General features: G+C 49.8%; 6 protein-coding genes and 1 non-coding gene across 7 annotated transcripts; 2 read left to right on the top strand and 5 right to left on the bottom strand.

Annotated features, from left to right (window-relative positions):
- Window positions 1–914: 914 nt before the first annotated feature.
- ACHE_70734A (protein-lysine N-methyltransferase) lies at window positions 915–2,147 on the top strand (the record flags this gene model as incomplete). The annotated part of the gene is made up of 4 exons (XM_043283100.1): window positions 915–1,154; window positions 1,242–1,769; window positions 1,846–1,981; window positions 2,032–2,147. The coding sequence occupies 4 exons, from the start codon at window positions 915–917 to the stop codon at window positions 2,145–2,147; spliced, it is 1,020 nt and encodes a 339-aa protein (XP_043140413.1).
- Window positions 2,148–2,270: 123 nt separating this feature from the next.
- ACHE_70733S (uncharacterized protein) lies at window positions 2,271–3,377 on the bottom strand (the record flags this gene model as incomplete). Its single annotated transcript, XM_043283099.1, has 3 exons — window positions 2,271–2,917; window positions 2,999–3,205; window positions 3,284–3,377. 3 exons carry the CDS (start codon window positions 3,375–3,377, stop codon window positions 2,271–2,273), a joined length of 948 nt encoding a protein of 315 aa, XP_043140412.1.
- Window positions 3,378–4,007: 630 nt separating this feature from the next.
- Window positions 4,008–6,599, bottom strand: ACHE_70732S (uncharacterized protein; the record flags this gene model as incomplete). The annotated part of the gene is made up of 2 exons (XM_043283098.1): window positions 4,008–6,029; window positions 6,447–6,599. 2 exons carry the CDS (start codon window positions 6,597–6,599, stop codon window positions 4,008–4,010), a joined length of 2,175 nt encoding a protein of 724 aa, XP_043140411.1.
- Window positions 6,600–7,433: 834 nt separating this feature from the next.
- ACHE_70731S (putative Ran-binding protein (RanBP10)) lies at window positions 7,434–10,013 on the bottom strand (the record flags this gene model as incomplete). The annotated part of the gene is made up of 6 exons (XM_043283096.1): window positions 7,434–7,564; window positions 7,680–8,201; window positions 8,252–8,495; window positions 8,545–8,675; window positions 8,723–8,949; window positions 9,001–10,013. 6 exons carry the CDS (start codon window positions 10,011–10,013, stop codon window positions 7,434–7,436), a joined length of 2,268 nt encoding a protein of 755 aa, XP_043140410.1.
- Window positions 10,014–10,916: 903 nt separating this feature from the next.
- Window positions 10,917–11,752, bottom strand: ACHE_70730S (uncharacterized protein; the record flags this gene model as incomplete). Its single annotated transcript, XM_043283095.1, has 2 exons — window positions 10,917–11,304; window positions 11,358–11,752. 2 exons carry the CDS (start codon window positions 11,750–11,752, stop codon window positions 10,917–10,919), a joined length of 783 nt encoding a protein of 260 aa, XP_043140409.1.
- Window positions 11,753–13,035: 1,283 nt separating this feature from the next.
- Window positions 13,036–13,107, top strand: ACHE_t70009A. Its single transcript has one exon. It is a non-coding gene; the product is annotated as a tRNA-Glu (tRNA).
- A 2,699-nt stretch (window positions 13,108–15,806) lies between these two features.
- On the bottom strand, window positions 15,807–16,568 carry ACHE_70729S (uncharacterized protein; the record flags this gene model as incomplete). The annotated part of the gene is made up of 1 exon (XM_043283094.1): window positions 15,807–16,568. One exon carries the CDS (start codon window positions 16,566–16,568, stop codon window positions 15,807–15,809), a length of 762 nt encoding a protein of 253 aa, XP_043140408.1.
- Between the last annotated feature and the right edge of the window lie 788 nt (window positions 16,569–17,356).

Here is a 17,356-nt window from a genome sequence, read left to right as displayed (position 1 = left end):
CGTCGTGTCTATAACGCAAAGTTTGAGTTGCTCCAAGCTCGACCCGTCTTTTATGTTCTGGTGTAAATTATAGATGTATCGGAGAGCAAAAAGCAATGAGCTTGTTTAAGAGACAAAATTGTCTTCCAGGTCGCCCATCTGCCACCACCGGACATGCTTATCGAGCGTACGAGCAATAACTTTTCTTTTGACGGAAGTCATGCCGGGAGTCCAATCGAAGAAGACATCTTCTCGACAGATCGACGAGTTCATTCTGGCTGCGTCTGAACGCATCCATGTTTCATTATTCTCCCCACGAGACTTGGTTTTCCACGAAAGTCGCAACACGGAACAGATAACGGGATATGTTTCTGAGAGCCTCGCAATCAATGATATGTTCCTCTTGAGGACAAAACAGCAGCCATTCTGGCTCTCCCCTATACAAGGTCTGCGTCGCTGTAGTCAGTCTCGGCACATCCATGTTGTTTGAGTTGCCTGAGTGGACAAGCGGAGTATGATGAGGGGTATCTTATGCACGTTAGCGCAGCCCTTTAAACGGGCTACATATATATATTCAGACTCTATGCTTTTATAGTACCGGTTTCTGTATTAGAGTAAGGAGTTGTTAGGAGGACGTGGAACCTTAACCTTCAGCTCCATTTCATAGTCCCGGATATAGCTCGTTCTTCTCCGTTAAGTCTTCGGCACTAATAATGCCCATCAATACCGAGTGGCATTGGACTCACCAGGCCATCAAAAGATAAGAGAAAGAAAAATAACACAACACGAGCAAGAATAAGAACGATACCAAATCGGACTCCATATGTAGTTCTACCTTATCGGAAATACATTCCCCCGCCCAATCAAATCCCCGGACTTTTTCCATTCATCTAAAAGTTATCACCAAAAACAAACCTCCAACACCAGCAGTCAAAATGGATACCACAATACCCACCCTAATCGCGCAATACAACCAACAAGTTCCCGCGCCCAAACTCCCCCTCCCCGACGGCAAAACCCTCCTCCAACCCACAACCCAATCCACCATCTACGAGCGCATGTTCAACGAAGATAATCCGCAGGCATGGCCGTTACCGCCGGTGGGGTACCGGATGAGCGTGTTGAAGATGATTCTGGGGAGGTTGGAAGATGCGATTAGGGATCCGGAGGAGGATGTACGTCCTTATTTCCCTGTTTCTGTTTCTGGTTTGATCTTATGCGAGGGGTAGTAGAAGTAATGTAGTTGACGTGCCGTATTGTAGGAAATCATGGACGAGCTGGTAGAAACCTGGGGTGATCTGATTACACTTCCGAAGCCCTCGCAGATCCAGCAGGCACAGCAATTGGGTTATATCAAATACACTGCCCCATCGCCTCCCTCTCAGTCACCATCTGCAAGCGAATGCGAACCCCGAACAGTCGTAACGTCCGAATCGCGCGGCTTAATCCTTTCCTCCGGCACAACGGGTTTCCGTACTTGGGAAGCTGCCCTGCACCTAGGCACATACCTCTCCTCACCATCCATCGCAGACACGCTTATCAAAGGAAAACAGGTCCTGGAGTTAGGTGCGGGGACGGGTTTTGTATCACTTTTCTGCGCGAAATATCTGGGTCCGAAGAGGGTTGTTGCGACGGATCGCGAACAGGCGCTTATTGAGAGTATACGGGATTGTGTGGGCAGGAATGGGATTGGGGAGGAGGTGTTAGTTCCGGGGATTTGGGAGTGGGGGAATGAGATGGCGGTTGACGGTGGGGAGGACGGGTTTGATGTTGCGTTTGGGGCGGATTTGGTATGTCTTTTCTTCTTGCCCTATGTTATACATGGGTCATTGGGTATGTCGTCGTTGCTAATGATTGGTGTTGCAGATATACGATGAAGATCTCATTCCGCTCCTTCAATCAACCCTAACTACGCTCTTTGAGGGATACAATCTCCAGCAATTCATTATCTCCGCTACGCTGAGGAATGAAGAGACGTTTCAGGCGTTTCTGGATGCTTGCCGTATGTCTCACCCCTCCCACTGTTCTAACTTAGATGCTGATAATGTCTAGAAATGAACAACTTCAAAGTGGAACGGATACCCTTCGAATCACCACCAGAGGACAAACAAACAGGATTCTTCCATTCAACCTCGATCCCAATAAAAATGTTTAGTATCCGCCGGTAGCCTTATCTACAAGAAAGTGATGGCATTATGAGTGATGCGTCAGACGATTCTTCTAGCTTATTATGCGAATTAGCTTAGTGTATTAGTATAATATATCGCAAATTAATGTAAAAGAAATATCTTCTACCCCAGAGCAAAGCGCCTACGGCATTTCATGAACCCTCGCATCCTCCAACTCCACCCGCGCCTCATTAGCCTCAAGCTGATGCACACCCTTACTCCGGTTCCCAGTAACATCATGCCCCGATACCTGTGCCTGTGCAACCCATGTCCATATGGCGGCGCAGCAGAACCAGCAACTTCATACGGCGCGCCGGCATTAGGATCCCCAGCACCAGCAGCCCCAGTCCCAGTAGCACCCGTATTCTTCTCCGCACCGGCACCCGTCTTCGCAGCAAGCGACCGTCTCCAAAGAAACAGCGCCACACCAGCAGCGATCAAAAACGGAACACCAAGACCAACACCAAGCCCGATCCCAAGCTTCGACTGCTCGGTCAGACCATCGCCGCTATCCGCCGCATTCGTATCGGCAGCCGTCGTCGTCGCAGACGCACCGCTACCACTTGTAGTCGCATTCGAGGACGAAGTAGGCGTAGCCGAGGTAGTAGTCGTGGGGACCGTGCTGGTTCCGATAGCCACAATCTGCCCGTTCTTCTTGTTAATCTGCGTATAGTTCCCGGCTTTGCAGCAGTCGTCTGCGTTGGGGCCGCAGCAGAATTTCGTCCCGGCGTTGTCGCATGCTGTTAAGGCAATACCGGCGGCGCCGTAGCCTGTACATTAATTATTAGCATTAGCCCATCCCACGAACTCTCGTATGCAAACGTAACCCAGGCACAGTGAGAGGAACGTACTAGGACAAAGCTGCGAACATGCATCCTCGGGCCAATCCGGATCCGTGCAATACTGCCTTGTGTACTCGCCAGTACTACGAGAATGGCAGAGCAGATCGACGTCGCAGTACTCGCTCTCTAGGCAGCAGGTCGTCGCGCCTGTGCCGCACGCAATCAAGGCTCCATCGCGGGTGGCGTTGTAGAATTCGGAGGAGTTTGCGTTGACACCTTTTTGTCGTTAGTGTTAGTTCATTTTGGTGATTGGGATGAAGGGGGTTTCGGGGGGTGACGGGGAGGGTGCCATACCATTGTGCGAGTAGCAATCGATAGCAGTGGCCGTGGGAATAAGAGAGGAGAGGGAGAAGAGGAGAGCAGCGAGGTGTCTCTTTTTGAATTGCATCGTGATTTTGTAGCGACCGTTTCGTTTCGTGCCCCTGATGTTCAATGCAAACCAAACCACCGGTACAGAAAATCACCCAGAGAACATGAAGAGCAAATAAAAGCAAGATCACAAAATTCTCATCCTCAGATTACAAGCCCAACCCAACCCTGCAGTAAAAGAACGGCCCAGTAGTCCCTCTGAGGGTAGTGCAAAATCAGCCTCGCGCCAGCCATCGTGCGGTTCGCGGACAAGCATGCCACTCCTAATTGGGCAACTTGAAATTAGTCCGAGGCTTAGCGTAATCCTTCATGGCGGAAATACCGAACAGGACCAATCAACTGGGTGCGGTGGGATGTGCTCGGATACTATGTGCTCTATGGTTAGAGTGTTTTGGGAAGGGATGTGATGGTCTACCGGGAAGGGTTTGTCACGTGAGGTGGGTGAAGGATGAAGGTCGTTTTGTTATTCAGATGAGGATTGAACATTGAAATGCTATTGAACAGTCTATATATATTGGTATAGTATCGGTACAGTCGTATACATATCAACAAAAGAAAATCGTCAGTGGCCCGGAATGTAGTACAGGTCAGAGTACAAGAATACAAAGTGAAGTCAAAGTACAGTCAGAAAGAAAACGAAGAAGAGAAGCTACTCAGCCAAACTCTCCCTTAACGCTCCCTCATCCACCACCTCCGCATGCACAGAGATAGGCGGATGAGACGACGGCCGGAACCCCATAATCGGGCCCTTCTGGTTCACGCCAGGATGCCGGAACCGGAACGCTGCGGCAGGCGCAGGTACATACTCCGCTTTAGCCTTGTTCTGGTTCCTTGTGAGCGCATTCACGGCTGGTGAAGGAGATGGTGGCTGTGTTTGGGATGCAGGTTCACCTGGCTGAGGCGGCGCAGCGACAGGCACTGTTCCCCAACGGCCTCGAACCCAACCGCCGACTCGTCGGGTGATAGATGGTTTGCGCGATGGTGGGTTGTCCGCTGCCGGTGCGCTATTTGTATCCTGAGTCTGGGTCTGGGCCTGGCTTCGGCAGACAGATGCCAGCAAGCTGCGCGGGGAGTGCGGGTTCTTAGACGGAGCCTCTCGATCGGCCGTGACGGTCGTTGTCGCAATAACCGGCGGCGTCGAGTATACTTCCGCGCCAGACGGAAAGTTGTGACGATGGATCCCGGCAATGGGTATTGGTCCCGGGCCGCCCGCGCGAGAACGCCGACGACTGGGCGTGTGGATGTCCATGCCTGCCACAGACAGCAGACTATCGTGGGAACCGCGTCGACGGCGGCGGTAGCCATCTGGCGTCACGGGTCGTTGATTGTTCTCTTGCGTATAGTCTTCTCTCTCTTCTGGGATGGCGGGAACGGTTGTGCAGTGGTCGTTAAGGGCGTCCAGATTCGCAAGTTCATCCTCGATGGCGCGGCCGAATGAGTCCTCACGGAACGGGGGTTCAAGAGTCTTGCCCGGTCGAGCTACCCCCTTAAACATAGGAGATAACTCTGGACTTGTTGGCTGGGATGACTCGAATCCTCGCTCCATCCGGTCAAAGATGGATGTTGGACGGTTATGGCATCCTGAATACGGGGAGCTTGCCAGCGACTCTGTAGCAGACGAATGTGCAGACCACCGATGCGATGACGGAGGAATAGAAACAGAGGTCTGAGAAAGGATGGTCGAGGTGGAAGAAACAGACGGCTGACGAGCTGAATGCATAAGGGCCGGATTGCCCAGCGAACGTCGCTTCTTGGTGAATCGACGGCCCAGCTTCGGCTTCTCCTTCTTTGGTGTCGACGGCGGCGGGTGGTAGTGGTGATGGATGTGGTACTCTGGTGATACACGTGTCGGTGTCCCGTCCAATTCCTGGCTCAATCTCTTTCCTAGTGCTGGCTGGGCTTCAGACGACGGTCTGCGGTCCTCTCCATCTCCATCGTCATGGTTTAGCGGGTGATGCGACAGGACCTGATCGCGCAGGTTCTGCACCTCCTGATTCGAACTCTCGAGCATATCTCGCAACTCCATAATCCCGATCTGCAAATTCGCATTGTCCTGCAAGATATCCCTAACGAAGCGCGAAACGACACTGGTCTGCTGAGGTTGACGACCAACCTGGTGATGCGCTGTAGCAGCACCCTTCAACCGTCCAGCCGCACCATCCAGCTCCCGCTCGACGGTCCTTTGCCGCTCCATACGCTGGACAAGATCTGCATGGCTCTCTCGCTCCTCGCGCGCCTCCTTCTCCAACCGCACAACCTGCTCTTGCAGCTCGCGCAGCGTCGAATCGGCCTTCTTCCACCGCTGCGAAGCAGACTTCTCATCCTCACGCGCAGACACCAAACTCTCCTGTAACCGCGACTGTTCGGCTTCCATGCGATTGAGCTGAGCCTCCAGCTCTGCCGCCCGCGCCGCGCTAGCGCTAACAGTGCGCAGCTCGGCCTCGGTATTCTCCAACGCAATCGTCAACGAGTTAACATGCGCGTCGGAGTCAGCGACAGTGTTATTCAGTGCATCGAGCTGTTCGACCAGACTCCTGTTCTCCTGGATGATGCGCGAGTTCTCAGACTGGACTTGTCGACGCTCGCGCTCGAGGGCATCGATGTTGTCGAGTAACCGGCGACGGTCCTCTTCTGCCTCGGCGATGTAGGACTCATGGCGATGGAGGAGGGCCTGTAGGGAGAAGGTTAGCGATGAGGAACAGACAGAATCCATTGCCATGACGTGATGGAGACGGACTGGAAAGCATTGGGAGAGGACGGAGGACTGTAGCCCCTTGACCTCCATGGCATCTCATGTATACGGATGTTGGGGGGAGAGAAACAAAAACAATAATAACGAATCAGTCCTTATTGGGAAGGGCCATACATTGCCAGAGTGATATAAGGAATGGAGGGGGACAAGAAATCAACAATGTGAAAACCACCCCGGCATGTAAGCTATCTGTATATAGGGCGTAGAATGGAGTATATAAGAGGGGCAACAAAGATCAGGGATCTGCCTGATATCATCATCCCCCAACTGATACAAAATGACAATACCAATAGTCTCCATGCAAATGGTCTACTATAATTAAAAAAAGTGTCTTACCTGTCCCAATCGCGCAGCCGTCTCGAGGTTCTTCTCAACAGCCTCCAGCGCCAACTGGTTTTCGCGCAGGAATGCGCACTCGGGCTGGCCACAGCAACAACGTATATTGCCGTCATTATCAATCGGGTGATGATGTTCGTATTTGTATTCCATGGCCCGAGTCTTCTCTCTATGGATCAGAAAACGCGATGCAGCAGCGTCATTCGATCGGGGGTTTTTCCCACGGTCAAGGGAGGGCAGTCAAGTCAGAATTGGCCAGCGAGAAGGCGTGAGTTGGCCTGGCATCAGATCCCGGATGAGACAGATGATCATCGGACAGTTCCGGTTGGCAGTGGAGAGCTGAAGCGATTGAATATCTTAATGTAATTGAGAGACGAGGGAGGAATAGGAGAAGGAAGAACTGAAGATGTGAAAGTCAACTAAGCAAAGTCAAAAGACGGTGACTGAGTGTATTATTGTATTGAAATTACGCTTTTCGGCATGCAATCTGCATACATTACATCGCAATACGGACCCGTTACAAACATCTATATACAAACACCCCCGGAGTAAACATCGGACTCCGGCACAAAAACAACAAAACAACAGCAAAATATTAGAAATAACTGAGTTGTTACTTATAATCGCCCCCAATATGTCAGCATTCATGAAACCGGCATCTTCACCCGACAGATACCCGGTGTGCTGGCCGCTGCCCAAGTCTGCTGTCTGCATCCCCGATCCGCTTGCCCCAGTCATGCCCTGCATCTCGGCTAGGGTAGGAACACTACGGACAAACTTTCTCATCGTGACCCCGGATTAACCGAATTGCCCATGCGAGCCGTAAGGAGAAGGAACACATGTATGTGCTCTGACATACATATGCTGAGCGGGTTCACCCGGTTCCATATGGTGTACACGGGTTAGACGCCTGTGGAAAAGGAAATATTATGATGCATGGAGTAGACATTCATAGTAAAATACAGACTGATAATATCTCGATACCTATCATAGCAAAATATCATTTCGAACATTGATAAACGCCCCCGCACCCCCTTCGTCACTAACCTCGTTCATCAGTGCTTCCGTTTGCTGGTAAACTCGCTCCAGCGCCGCCGACGATGCTTTCCCTAAAGAGACTGTGATTATTCATCACAGTGGTCAGCTAAAGCCCAAATGTTGATCGTTTTCAATGCACGAAAGAACGCAAGGGACGCGAAACACAAAAAGCAAAGAGAAGTGGAGCGAGCTTACCTAAAATGACCGAGTTCAGCTCTTCAGCAACCGCCACTCTTCCAGCTGGGTCCAGATAATGTCCGTGAACTGATCGTCGTGGATCCGGATATGCCACTAGGGAAAATATGTCGTCCAACATTTTTTTGTTCCCCCCTCGTTCATCGGTCAGGTAGTCCATGCGCAGCTGCTGTCCGTACTGCACGGCCTCCGTCAACAATGTCTGGAACTTGGCTGCTGCTTCTGGATCGTCCGTATCCATGCCATCGGCTTCCCATCCGTCTCCGTCTTGCGTTTGGTCGTCCACTTCCATCTCCTGACCATACCCAGCGTTACCGTCGGAGACTCCGTTGGAAGCTGACTTGCTGCGCTTGGCTGCGGCTGCCATCGACAGATCGTTCGATTGACGCATCATCTCTAAGAACTTGCGACATCGTAATTTAAATTGAATGTGAGGGTAGTCTTCCAGGACTTTGGGGTAGTAGGCATTAGTGTATTTCAGAGCTTTATCGATATCGCCATCCAGGATAGCTGCCCGGATTTCTGCAAATGGTTAATATATTGCGCTGATTGAGAGAATTGAAAGAACTCACTCTGCCGGTTAATCGCTTCGAGGTCCTCTTCCACTTCGTACTTTTTCAATGGGTCTCCATGGTCGTTCAATGCCGCTGTCTCAGATGCCACTTCTTCAGCAAATGCACGGGCTGTTTCTATGTAGCCATCATGTGCCAGGAACTGGGCCACCAGTTCATGAAGAAGTGCGTCCTCGCCCAATGGGGGACGGAGATTCGAAGCACTGGTGCGACTGATATCCGAATATATCGCCGCTTTTTCTCTCTGTCTGAAGTTAACTTCATATACATCAACTCCTCGAAGATAGCAATACCTTAACCATGCCATCAATATCAAACATGAATGACTGTTGCCCAAAGTTGGAGATCAGATGAACAGTAGGATGTTTCTTCATCCCTACTGACGGATACAACTTCATATTTTTCAATTCCCGGAACGCATTTCCTACTAATGTCAGCACTTTGCCATGTTCTATGGTTGACGATACATACCAAGAAAGACACCGTTCTTGGTGAAGAACGCACATCCCGTGGCAAAGTTTACACCACAGCCGACTGTATCATTCACACCGAACGTTGGACCATACGGTCGCCCCTGTCCCTGATTCTCTCCAAAGAATGATTTGCCGTCATCTCCATGATAGGCCCACGAGTCTGTCTCCCACCCGGGGAGTCTCTCGTTCGACGCTTTACCACCAGAGAACCCGATTCCAATCATTCTAAACAATTAGCTCGTGACGCGTTGGAATGACTGGATCTAGGGAACATACCCATCCTTCGGTTTCGACAAAATCGTAACCTCAAAATAATAGATCCCACACTGCGGCGGCATCGGATAATCCGTACGCGCCGCAGCTGCTTCATGCTCATGCTTATTGAGCGGTCCTGTGTACCGAAGCTCCAGACCCCCATGCATCATCTCCAGTGTCGGGTACTTATCCGTCTCACTCCATCGAGTCGGCAGCGGAGGAACATGGTCGTCGATGCTGGGAGGTTCTCGCTCGATGACCTCATGGGTCATGCCGCGATGGGATGGAGCAATCCGGGGTAAATTCGCATGGCTCGAGGCGGAGGAAGAGGAAGAAGATAGCGTTGAAAAAGGATTCGACGGGAGGGGGATATCATCGTTCTCGCCGGATGCGATTCGAGCGATTCGAGCTCGATGGTCGGACTGCAGTCGGGCGGCGTAGCTTGAGTTTTGGAGGTAGGAAGGGGTGAAAAATGGGGAGGGATTGAAAGGATCGTGCAAGCTGCCGGGACCGTGAAGGAATGTATTATTATAATTGTTGTACGGGGGATAACTAGCGAATTTTCGAGAGTAGGGAGGTAGGGGACGTTCGGTCGTAGTCGTCGTTGTATTATTATTGCTAGGGTATGTCGCCGTCATTCCCGACCTCCAAGCAGCTGAATTCATCTGCATATCGGCATTTAGAAGCAAAGGGGAGAATGAAGTCTGGCCGTCAGAGAAGGGATTCTGGAGGAGATTGTGGTTGTGGTCCTGCAGCTGATGACGGAAAGGCGGGGGAAGATAAAGACGATGATGACGATGGTTGTCAGGCGGATTCCACGATAAACGGTCAGTAGTAGTATTCTCAGATGTAGTCGCGGCGCCCGATAGAGCAGAAGCGTAGGACAAACGGCGGAGGTTGGAGGAGAGTAGATAGCTGGGAGGGGGATTGGAGAGTGGTGAGGGAGTCGCAGTCGTTACTGTCGGAGGAGCTGCTCGAGATCCACCGGCCGATAATGATGTTGCTCCTGGTGGTGATGATGGAATGGAACTCATCTTGTTCAACACCACTCAGTCTGGGCCAACTCAACAACTGCCGGAACTAATGGATCTCTCTGTGATCGCGTGATCAAATTGATTTTCAGTGCTTTTCCCTTCTTGATCAGTTCTTGTAGAGCTTCCGGGTTGATATTGCGATTGCAACCGTTTTCGTACGGACAACAGCCACCTTATCAACTCTTACAAAACTGGATGAAGAGAAAGAGCAAGAATAGTAAAAGAGGGGAAACACGACAAATGAAAAGGCCTATTTATCCATACAGCCCTGGATAGCCGACTGTACGACTGTCACAACAGCCATCATCAAGTCATGCGGGGAAATCAGATCATGTATCATCGTCAACAATAAGAGTGAATATACGCAGAATGGTCATTTGCATAGATGAGAATAGATCAGACGCTGAAAATGAATGCTAGAGCCTAGTCTCATTAGATAGTCAGGTCAGATTCAGACGACACTACAGAATACACTGACATGATAGAAACATTTCAACCACGCCAAACCCATACAAGATTAGCAATGTAAAAAAAACCACTTTTGATAAAGCATTCCAATCCAGTTCCGTACATTCCGGCCCAAATGACAAGCACCTAGAAAACCCCCCCAAATAATTCCGGGTTTCCGGATATAGCCCTAATGATACAAGAACCAGTCAAGCCTGTCATAAACAGACCTAGGAACAGCGAGCCAAAAACAAAGCACCACCGATCAAGAGCAAGAAACTGATAGAACAACCGGGTGGTGGACCGACGCCAAACAAATCACAAAACAGACAAACGCCTGACCGCTTCCAAAGGGGTAAAAACAAAAGAAAACAAAGGCAACGAAAGATAAGAATAATATACACGAAGAAATTAGATACGCAGTAGCATAATAAAGCGACGTCGAGAACCTGCTGGCTAGGTAGCCATAGGAATGGCTGGAGACGATGCTCCGACCATTGGTGGAGGAACGGGGGTAAGACCGCCATCCCCCGAGTTGCTCTTTTCGCTAGGGACGTTGCTGGCACTGTTGTTGACCTTACTATCGGTTTCAGCCGCGTCAAGAACAGCAGCTCTGGAGTCACCGTTCTCTTCGACCTTTGGAGGCTTAGGTGCTCGCCAGCTAGGTAGCTGCCAGAGGATCCCGGTAAAGCTCTTCAATTGCAAGGGCTTGCGCTCCCACCGGCGACAAGGGGCACCGGTGCGATCTAGGGCACGGAGACCGGCGTTAATGGCACCAGCGTTGGCTTTGGGTCCGAGTCGGTGACCGGTGTTCATTTTGGGTTGTTCCACAGTTCCATCGTCACTGTTGAGCGTTAACACACTTGTACTTGCACCTGCATGGGTTGGAGAACATACAGTTTTTGCTTCTTTTTCGGGCCGGGCTTCCCTCTAGGCTTGGGTGCCGAGTCAATCTGGTTGGCTCCTCGCTTGGCTCCCGGCTTTGGGCCTGGCAATCCCTTCCGGCGAGGAGTCTCCGTGGACCCTGCGCCTGCAGGCGTCGAGTTCGCTTCCGAAGCGTTGTCTGACGGGGGAACGGGCGCATCCGCCATGGACGAGGCAGGGGAGCCCTCTTTCTCCTTGACCGGAGAGGAAGCATTCATGGTGTTCATGTTCGAGTCGGTGGCCTGGGTAGGTGTGCTCTTCGAAGAATCACTGGGAAATCGACTCAAGAGTTCAGGTGACAGCTTGAGAATGATGACCGTCTTAGTGCTGCCTGTCCGGCTGGAGCGACCGTTAGGTGCTGACGCCATGACTTTGGCGTAGACAGTAAGAAGTATAGATATGGTTGTTGAATTGGCAGAATGGAAGGGAGAATTAATTCTTTTTTACAAGAATTGTTTCTCCCTTATTAGTTTCTGCTTTCGGGTCGACCGGTCGCAAGCGATTGGGAGTGGGTTGAGGTCAGAATTTTGCGATGCTCGGTTGGGAATTTAGTCGGGACGACCGTGACGTGGGAGATTACTCGGTCCAAAGGGGTGGAGGAGGGAGATTAAGAGGAATAATTATATAGAAAGAGAGAGAGAGAGAGAGAAAATGGATGAAAGTTGGGAGGTTTGGACGGTGGAGAGAAAACTTGGTCAGGATGAGGCAAAAATCTGACGAGGCTGATAATTAAGTGAGGTAGAACGGGGCGAAGGTGACATAGTCCGTCTATCTATCCGAAGTTGACGATAGTGGTGATGGTGAGGTGAAGGTGGTGATAGTAGTGGTGATAGAGGTAGGGGAAGAAGTGGTAAAGAGGAAGGAAGAACGGAGAGAAGGGAAGGGGGAAAAGGAGCGGAAGAAAGGGATGCTGGTGTCGAGGCGCCGTGGAGGACCATTTCTGGCGTGTGTTGACTTTCAGTCTGTGTGTGTAAAGAGAGCGAGTGTGGTTGTGTGGGTGTGGTAAAGGCCTGAAAGGAAATTGCCTTTTTCGGACGAGGCGCTTGGCTTGGCCGCGGACGGAGGCGCGTCTGTTACGGTTTGTGACGCGGTATGTAACAGTTCTTCTATGCCGTGGAACGCTGGCGTATGGTTCCTGACGGTATCATACGGTAATATCTTAATCTCTATCTATCTCATGGCATATTTAGTTACTTGTACAGCAGTATAAAAGTAAATGATAATTTGTTTTATGAGTTATTCTTGCTCTTGCTACTAGTATGCACCAAATTGGTACAACGGTGGTGTAATATAACCGACGCGTCCGTGGATGGCGATGGGGACATACTTCCCAGCAATCCCGTCCCTTTTCGTCTGGCCGAGGATTCCAATTCCCTACAGAGTACTCAGGAGACAACAGCACAGCCATTCTGCTTCGGGTATGATCCCACGCTGATGATCTGGCTAGCATTCACAGTAATCTGTACAGGTTAGAACAGTACTTAGAAAGTGTAATTATGAGATGCATCAGATTAAAGACACCGACATTCGATACACTTGACGCTTCATCATCCGAACCATGTCAGAATTGCGAAGCTGGACGCCACGTGACTAGTACATGGACTGGTAGGATTGGAACATAAGTTATCTACCATCCAAAAGTACCAACAAGTCCGATATGGTGTAATGGTTAACATCGCCGTCTCTCACACGGCAGCTCGGGGTTCGATTCCCCGTGTCGGAACATAATGACGATATGATTTTTGCCCTTGATCTTTTTTTTTGTCGATGCTAACATTCACTGCCCATCTCTCTCTCCTCTTAACGTAGTCGTAACCATGCTCTACCTCTCATCGTTCCCTAAGCAACTCTAGTCTATGGATTGTTTGAGCTTTTGATATACCTCCAACCCCAGGATTCAAATTTGCAACATATCCGCGAATATCTGAGATCAGATCCTTGCAAATTGCCAGCTGCTGCTATTTGACCTAGTCTTTCCCCCCGCCCCCGGTAACAGTCTAGTTCCACTGCTTGCTCTGCTGAATTCCCGGTGTTATCTGGTCCTATCATGACTTTCATGGACGCCCATGCGTTTCAGTAGCAGCAATGGCTTTGATCACCACTATCTTGCTTGCCATGCTCGCTGACGCTTGGGAGAGCTTCCAGAAATGCAATATTCAACTCACCACAGCTCCAAAAACCCTACAGCGCTTAAATTGTTGCGGACACCATGCTATGGCCTGGTTCCTGAGTCATTGTGAACGGTTCTCAAAAGGAGGGATTGGTTAATGACCGTCGAAAGGCCTGGCAGTGATATTGAATTGCTAGAAACTTTCGCCATCCAGGAGTCAATGGACACCATGACCTTGGCGCCTGGAAATTGATACTGCTCTGTTGGCTACTTGCAGTACGAATCATTGCCGATTTAATTCAGTAAACACTTCGGTAAACATCCACAGTCTATGACAGAAAATGATGCCGAGACCTGGAAGTTGCCCTGTAGATGGAGGAAAATAACAACCCTAAATCATACTGAGTATGACATTTCCCATCTCCAAACCATCAATAGACTCGAATGTACGAGACGCGATCCAAGTGAAACTCGGGGATCTTGTTAAGAAGAGGAAGCAGCATGGAAAATGGGTGATGTTCTCGAATCTGTAAGCCCAGGGCCCCGATGGCTAACTTGCAACTAACCATTAACAACGCTGACCTAAATCCAAGCCAAACAGATTCGAGCTCGTTTATGGCCGCGAGGCAGCGATGAAGAGGTGCCTATTCCAGGCTTCTAACCAACAAGACGGTCCCTTTTCGTTCATCCTAGATGCACAGAACAATAGTAAAAGATGAACTTAAGGTTCGGTGGCTCGTTCCTGTATCTCTATAAAGCCCGAGTCTTCATCATCTTTGCAACAGCTGATGTCTATAAAAAGACCACAAGCAATTACCTTTAAAAAAAAGCTTGCTTGTTTCAATCAACGGTGCTCATGCTTTCCCAGATCTATGCCACCGACCAACTTGGTTCTGCTTCAATCAGAAGCAGCTCTGATACCTACATCTATTGACAGAACAGTCCCTGGGCTTCTTGGATGGCGTAGTCGAGCATCCTACCACATGGCCAACCAGGGGGCAGAACTCATAATAATCCGAGATGAAATCAAGGGCTAAGGTGAGTGCTAGCCCTCAATTCTCATGAATATTCTTGACAGTCCTGGTCATATCGTGCAGCTTCTCCAGCGGCACCTTTTCCCATGAATTGAATGGCGTCATGCCATAACTGAAACGAGACCGTACAGATATGGAGTCAATTATGGTCACATTCCGGTTTCCGCTAGAAGGCAGGCCTATCCCTGCTTGACGCTAGAAGCAAATGATGCGTCGCCTATCAATTGACAGAATTCATAACGTAGCCTTCATTTATATTTTGTCAACAGAGGTTATCGAACCGAGTCATTGGTACCTTGACACTGATTCCGGTTTATGGACTATGGCAAAGTTGACGAAACATGTCTCTTCATATAGTCCGTGGTACAGATGTACAGGTTACTTTGTCCATTTGTGAACTATTCAGGACTCAGCATTCGTGAAGGAATTTTGTCAGTGGGTACCAAAAGCCTATGAGAATCCCCCCCCCCCCCCCCCTGATTCTATCCCCGTTAAGGATTCAGCAGAATCGGCAGCGGGAACCCTATGAGTCTAGCTATCTTAACCCGCCATTCACGCCGATTCCTTGAGGGTCGCTTTTCCGAGTACATCCAGAGGGCTCTCACAACGCGACTTTCGTCGATGTATAGCGTCAATACGGCGCTGAGAAAGAATCGGCGCAGCCTGGAATATTTACTTGCCACAGTCGATTAACGTCCACACAGCCAAGCTAATAACGAAGAAAATTCTGCTCTACGGAAAGCACTCATATCAGTCCCGATACGAACCCATCACATCATCGCCATCCCCACGACGGGGCCTTTCCCTCACGTTACGCTCATGGAGAATTGTCTACAGCGTAGTTTGCTATCACACAGCGACTAACTTTTGCTCCAAAGTCGTCGTTGGCTGATTGCAGCGGACACCTTGACTTCCATTACACATTCCCTTTCTCGCCGGAAGAGCTCACGCGCTCTTGATTCCCCAAGAATGAGCCATCTAGGCCCGACAGATGGATAAAGGAAGGCATATAGTTGAAGAGCGTAAGCATACTGACTCTGATACGGTTCAGTTTGATATCCTCGATAAACAAGCTGGAGAGGCATGATTTATCCTTTCTTAGAGTACATTGACGGCGTGATTAAGAGGAACACGGATATGAAAAGACTTTATTTGTCTTCATTGTAGCTTTTATGCGATGAAGGATTCTGGAGCTGTTAAACGATTACTGCATACAAATTACGTAGATAGCAGGCAGAACTCTGCGTTTTCCATACCCTATGCCTTTTTGAGCACCATCTATAATCCTAAACGATGATATGCCGAATGTCGAGAAGACATCGTCGAATTCCCACTCGCGCCCATCATCCTCACACTCATCCAGTAGTCACTCGTTCCGCGGCTGGGGTCAGCGTCCTGGGCGTCACACTCCGAGCCCTGATCGTCCTCGTCTTTAGGACCGTGGACATGGAAGTACTCGCGATCATTAGACGGCGCGTCCTTCACCATATTATCCGCAGCCTTGGGAAGCCATCCGTTGATGAAGTCTCCGTGCATACAATACGAGACACCACAAGAAAGCTTCAGCGGAGGTGCCCCAGACCAACCGTCCGGAAGAATAGACCGCAGGTCATAACGGATAGAAAAGCGCAAATGAGGAATCCGATACATGCCAATCGGGCAGCGGTTTTCGCCATAGCCGTCTACCCAGTCCGGATTGGCCGAATAAGCGTACTTCAGGGTCTTTGGATTCGCGCAGTCAGGGAAGAGTAGGAGTACTTGCAGATGCTCTCTGCACGTCTTGGTGGGGAACTCTGCGTCGTCTGTGTCGTTTTCGGAGTCTCCTTCTACTCCGCTGCCGTCACAGAACCACTGGACACCGGCGTTCTTGTCGAGCTGGTGATGAGACATTGCGCTCACATTTCCCGCTAGGAGCTTAAGATTTTGAGGGATTGAGATTTCGGCGCTATCGAGCTCCTTGTAGTAGGCGCTGAATCGGTAAGGCTTGATTGCAGTATAATTCGATCCATTCACGTAGTAGAGTGTTGGGATCCCTTGCATACTGAGTTAATGATAATCCGTCTTTTCACATCCTCTGGGAGAACTCACAATATGTTGAGAAATCATTAGGGTTTTCGGCTGTGGTGCAGCCGCCCTGCAACTCAGCAGAGGTCTTCGTTCTCGCATTGATGGCATCTGAACCAAAAAAATCATGCATATGACTTGTATATTTGCCGGGAATTACCAGAGGGTCAATGTTTTTAAACATGAAATGGTCTGCATTGGTGACAGTGTAAGCCTGAGAGAAGCCCACGACCAAGGAGAGGGGAATTACAGGATGCATAGTAAATACAACAGCAAGAAAAATAGCAAGAAAAATATGATAACCGGCAAAACACACATCTCATGGTCTTTTATCTTTCTTGGCTGTTCACAGTAGCAGCCGCGATCACTCTATATAAAACGAGTCCCACCGTGTATCTGGTACGATTCGACCTGTAAAGGAAATATCTACTTATTCTCCTATTCTTGGTGGGTCTCATTGAAGCCCGGTGTCAGGGATTAAATATATCTCGGCAATGGCCCGTGGTATAGAATGGTATCTCAAGAAAAACCGATTAGCTGGTATGAATGCAGAAGCGCTGTCTCCATCAGTCTCCACTGATTAGCAGGAATACTACTAATGAAACTTCACATGACCCACAAAATATACCAGCATAGCCAACTTGAGATACTATACATCGAGGTCGAAAAATATAATGCGACCGCACGGATGCCCCAGAACAAATGTAGAGTTGTAAGTTGCACAGCTCCTGACACGGTAGTCTGGCGGAAGCCAAATAAGCTTC

The sequence above is a fragment of the Aspergillus chevalieri genome, chromosome 7 (assembly GCF_016861735.1).
Source record: "Aspergillus chevalieri M1 DNA, chromosome 7, nearly complete sequence".
In the NCBI taxonomy this organism is placed as follows: domain Eukaryota; kingdom Fungi; phylum Ascomycota; class Eurotiomycetes; order Eurotiales; family Aspergillaceae; genus Aspergillus; species Aspergillus chevalieri.
This window is presented reverse-complemented; position numbering and strand designations above follow the sequence as displayed.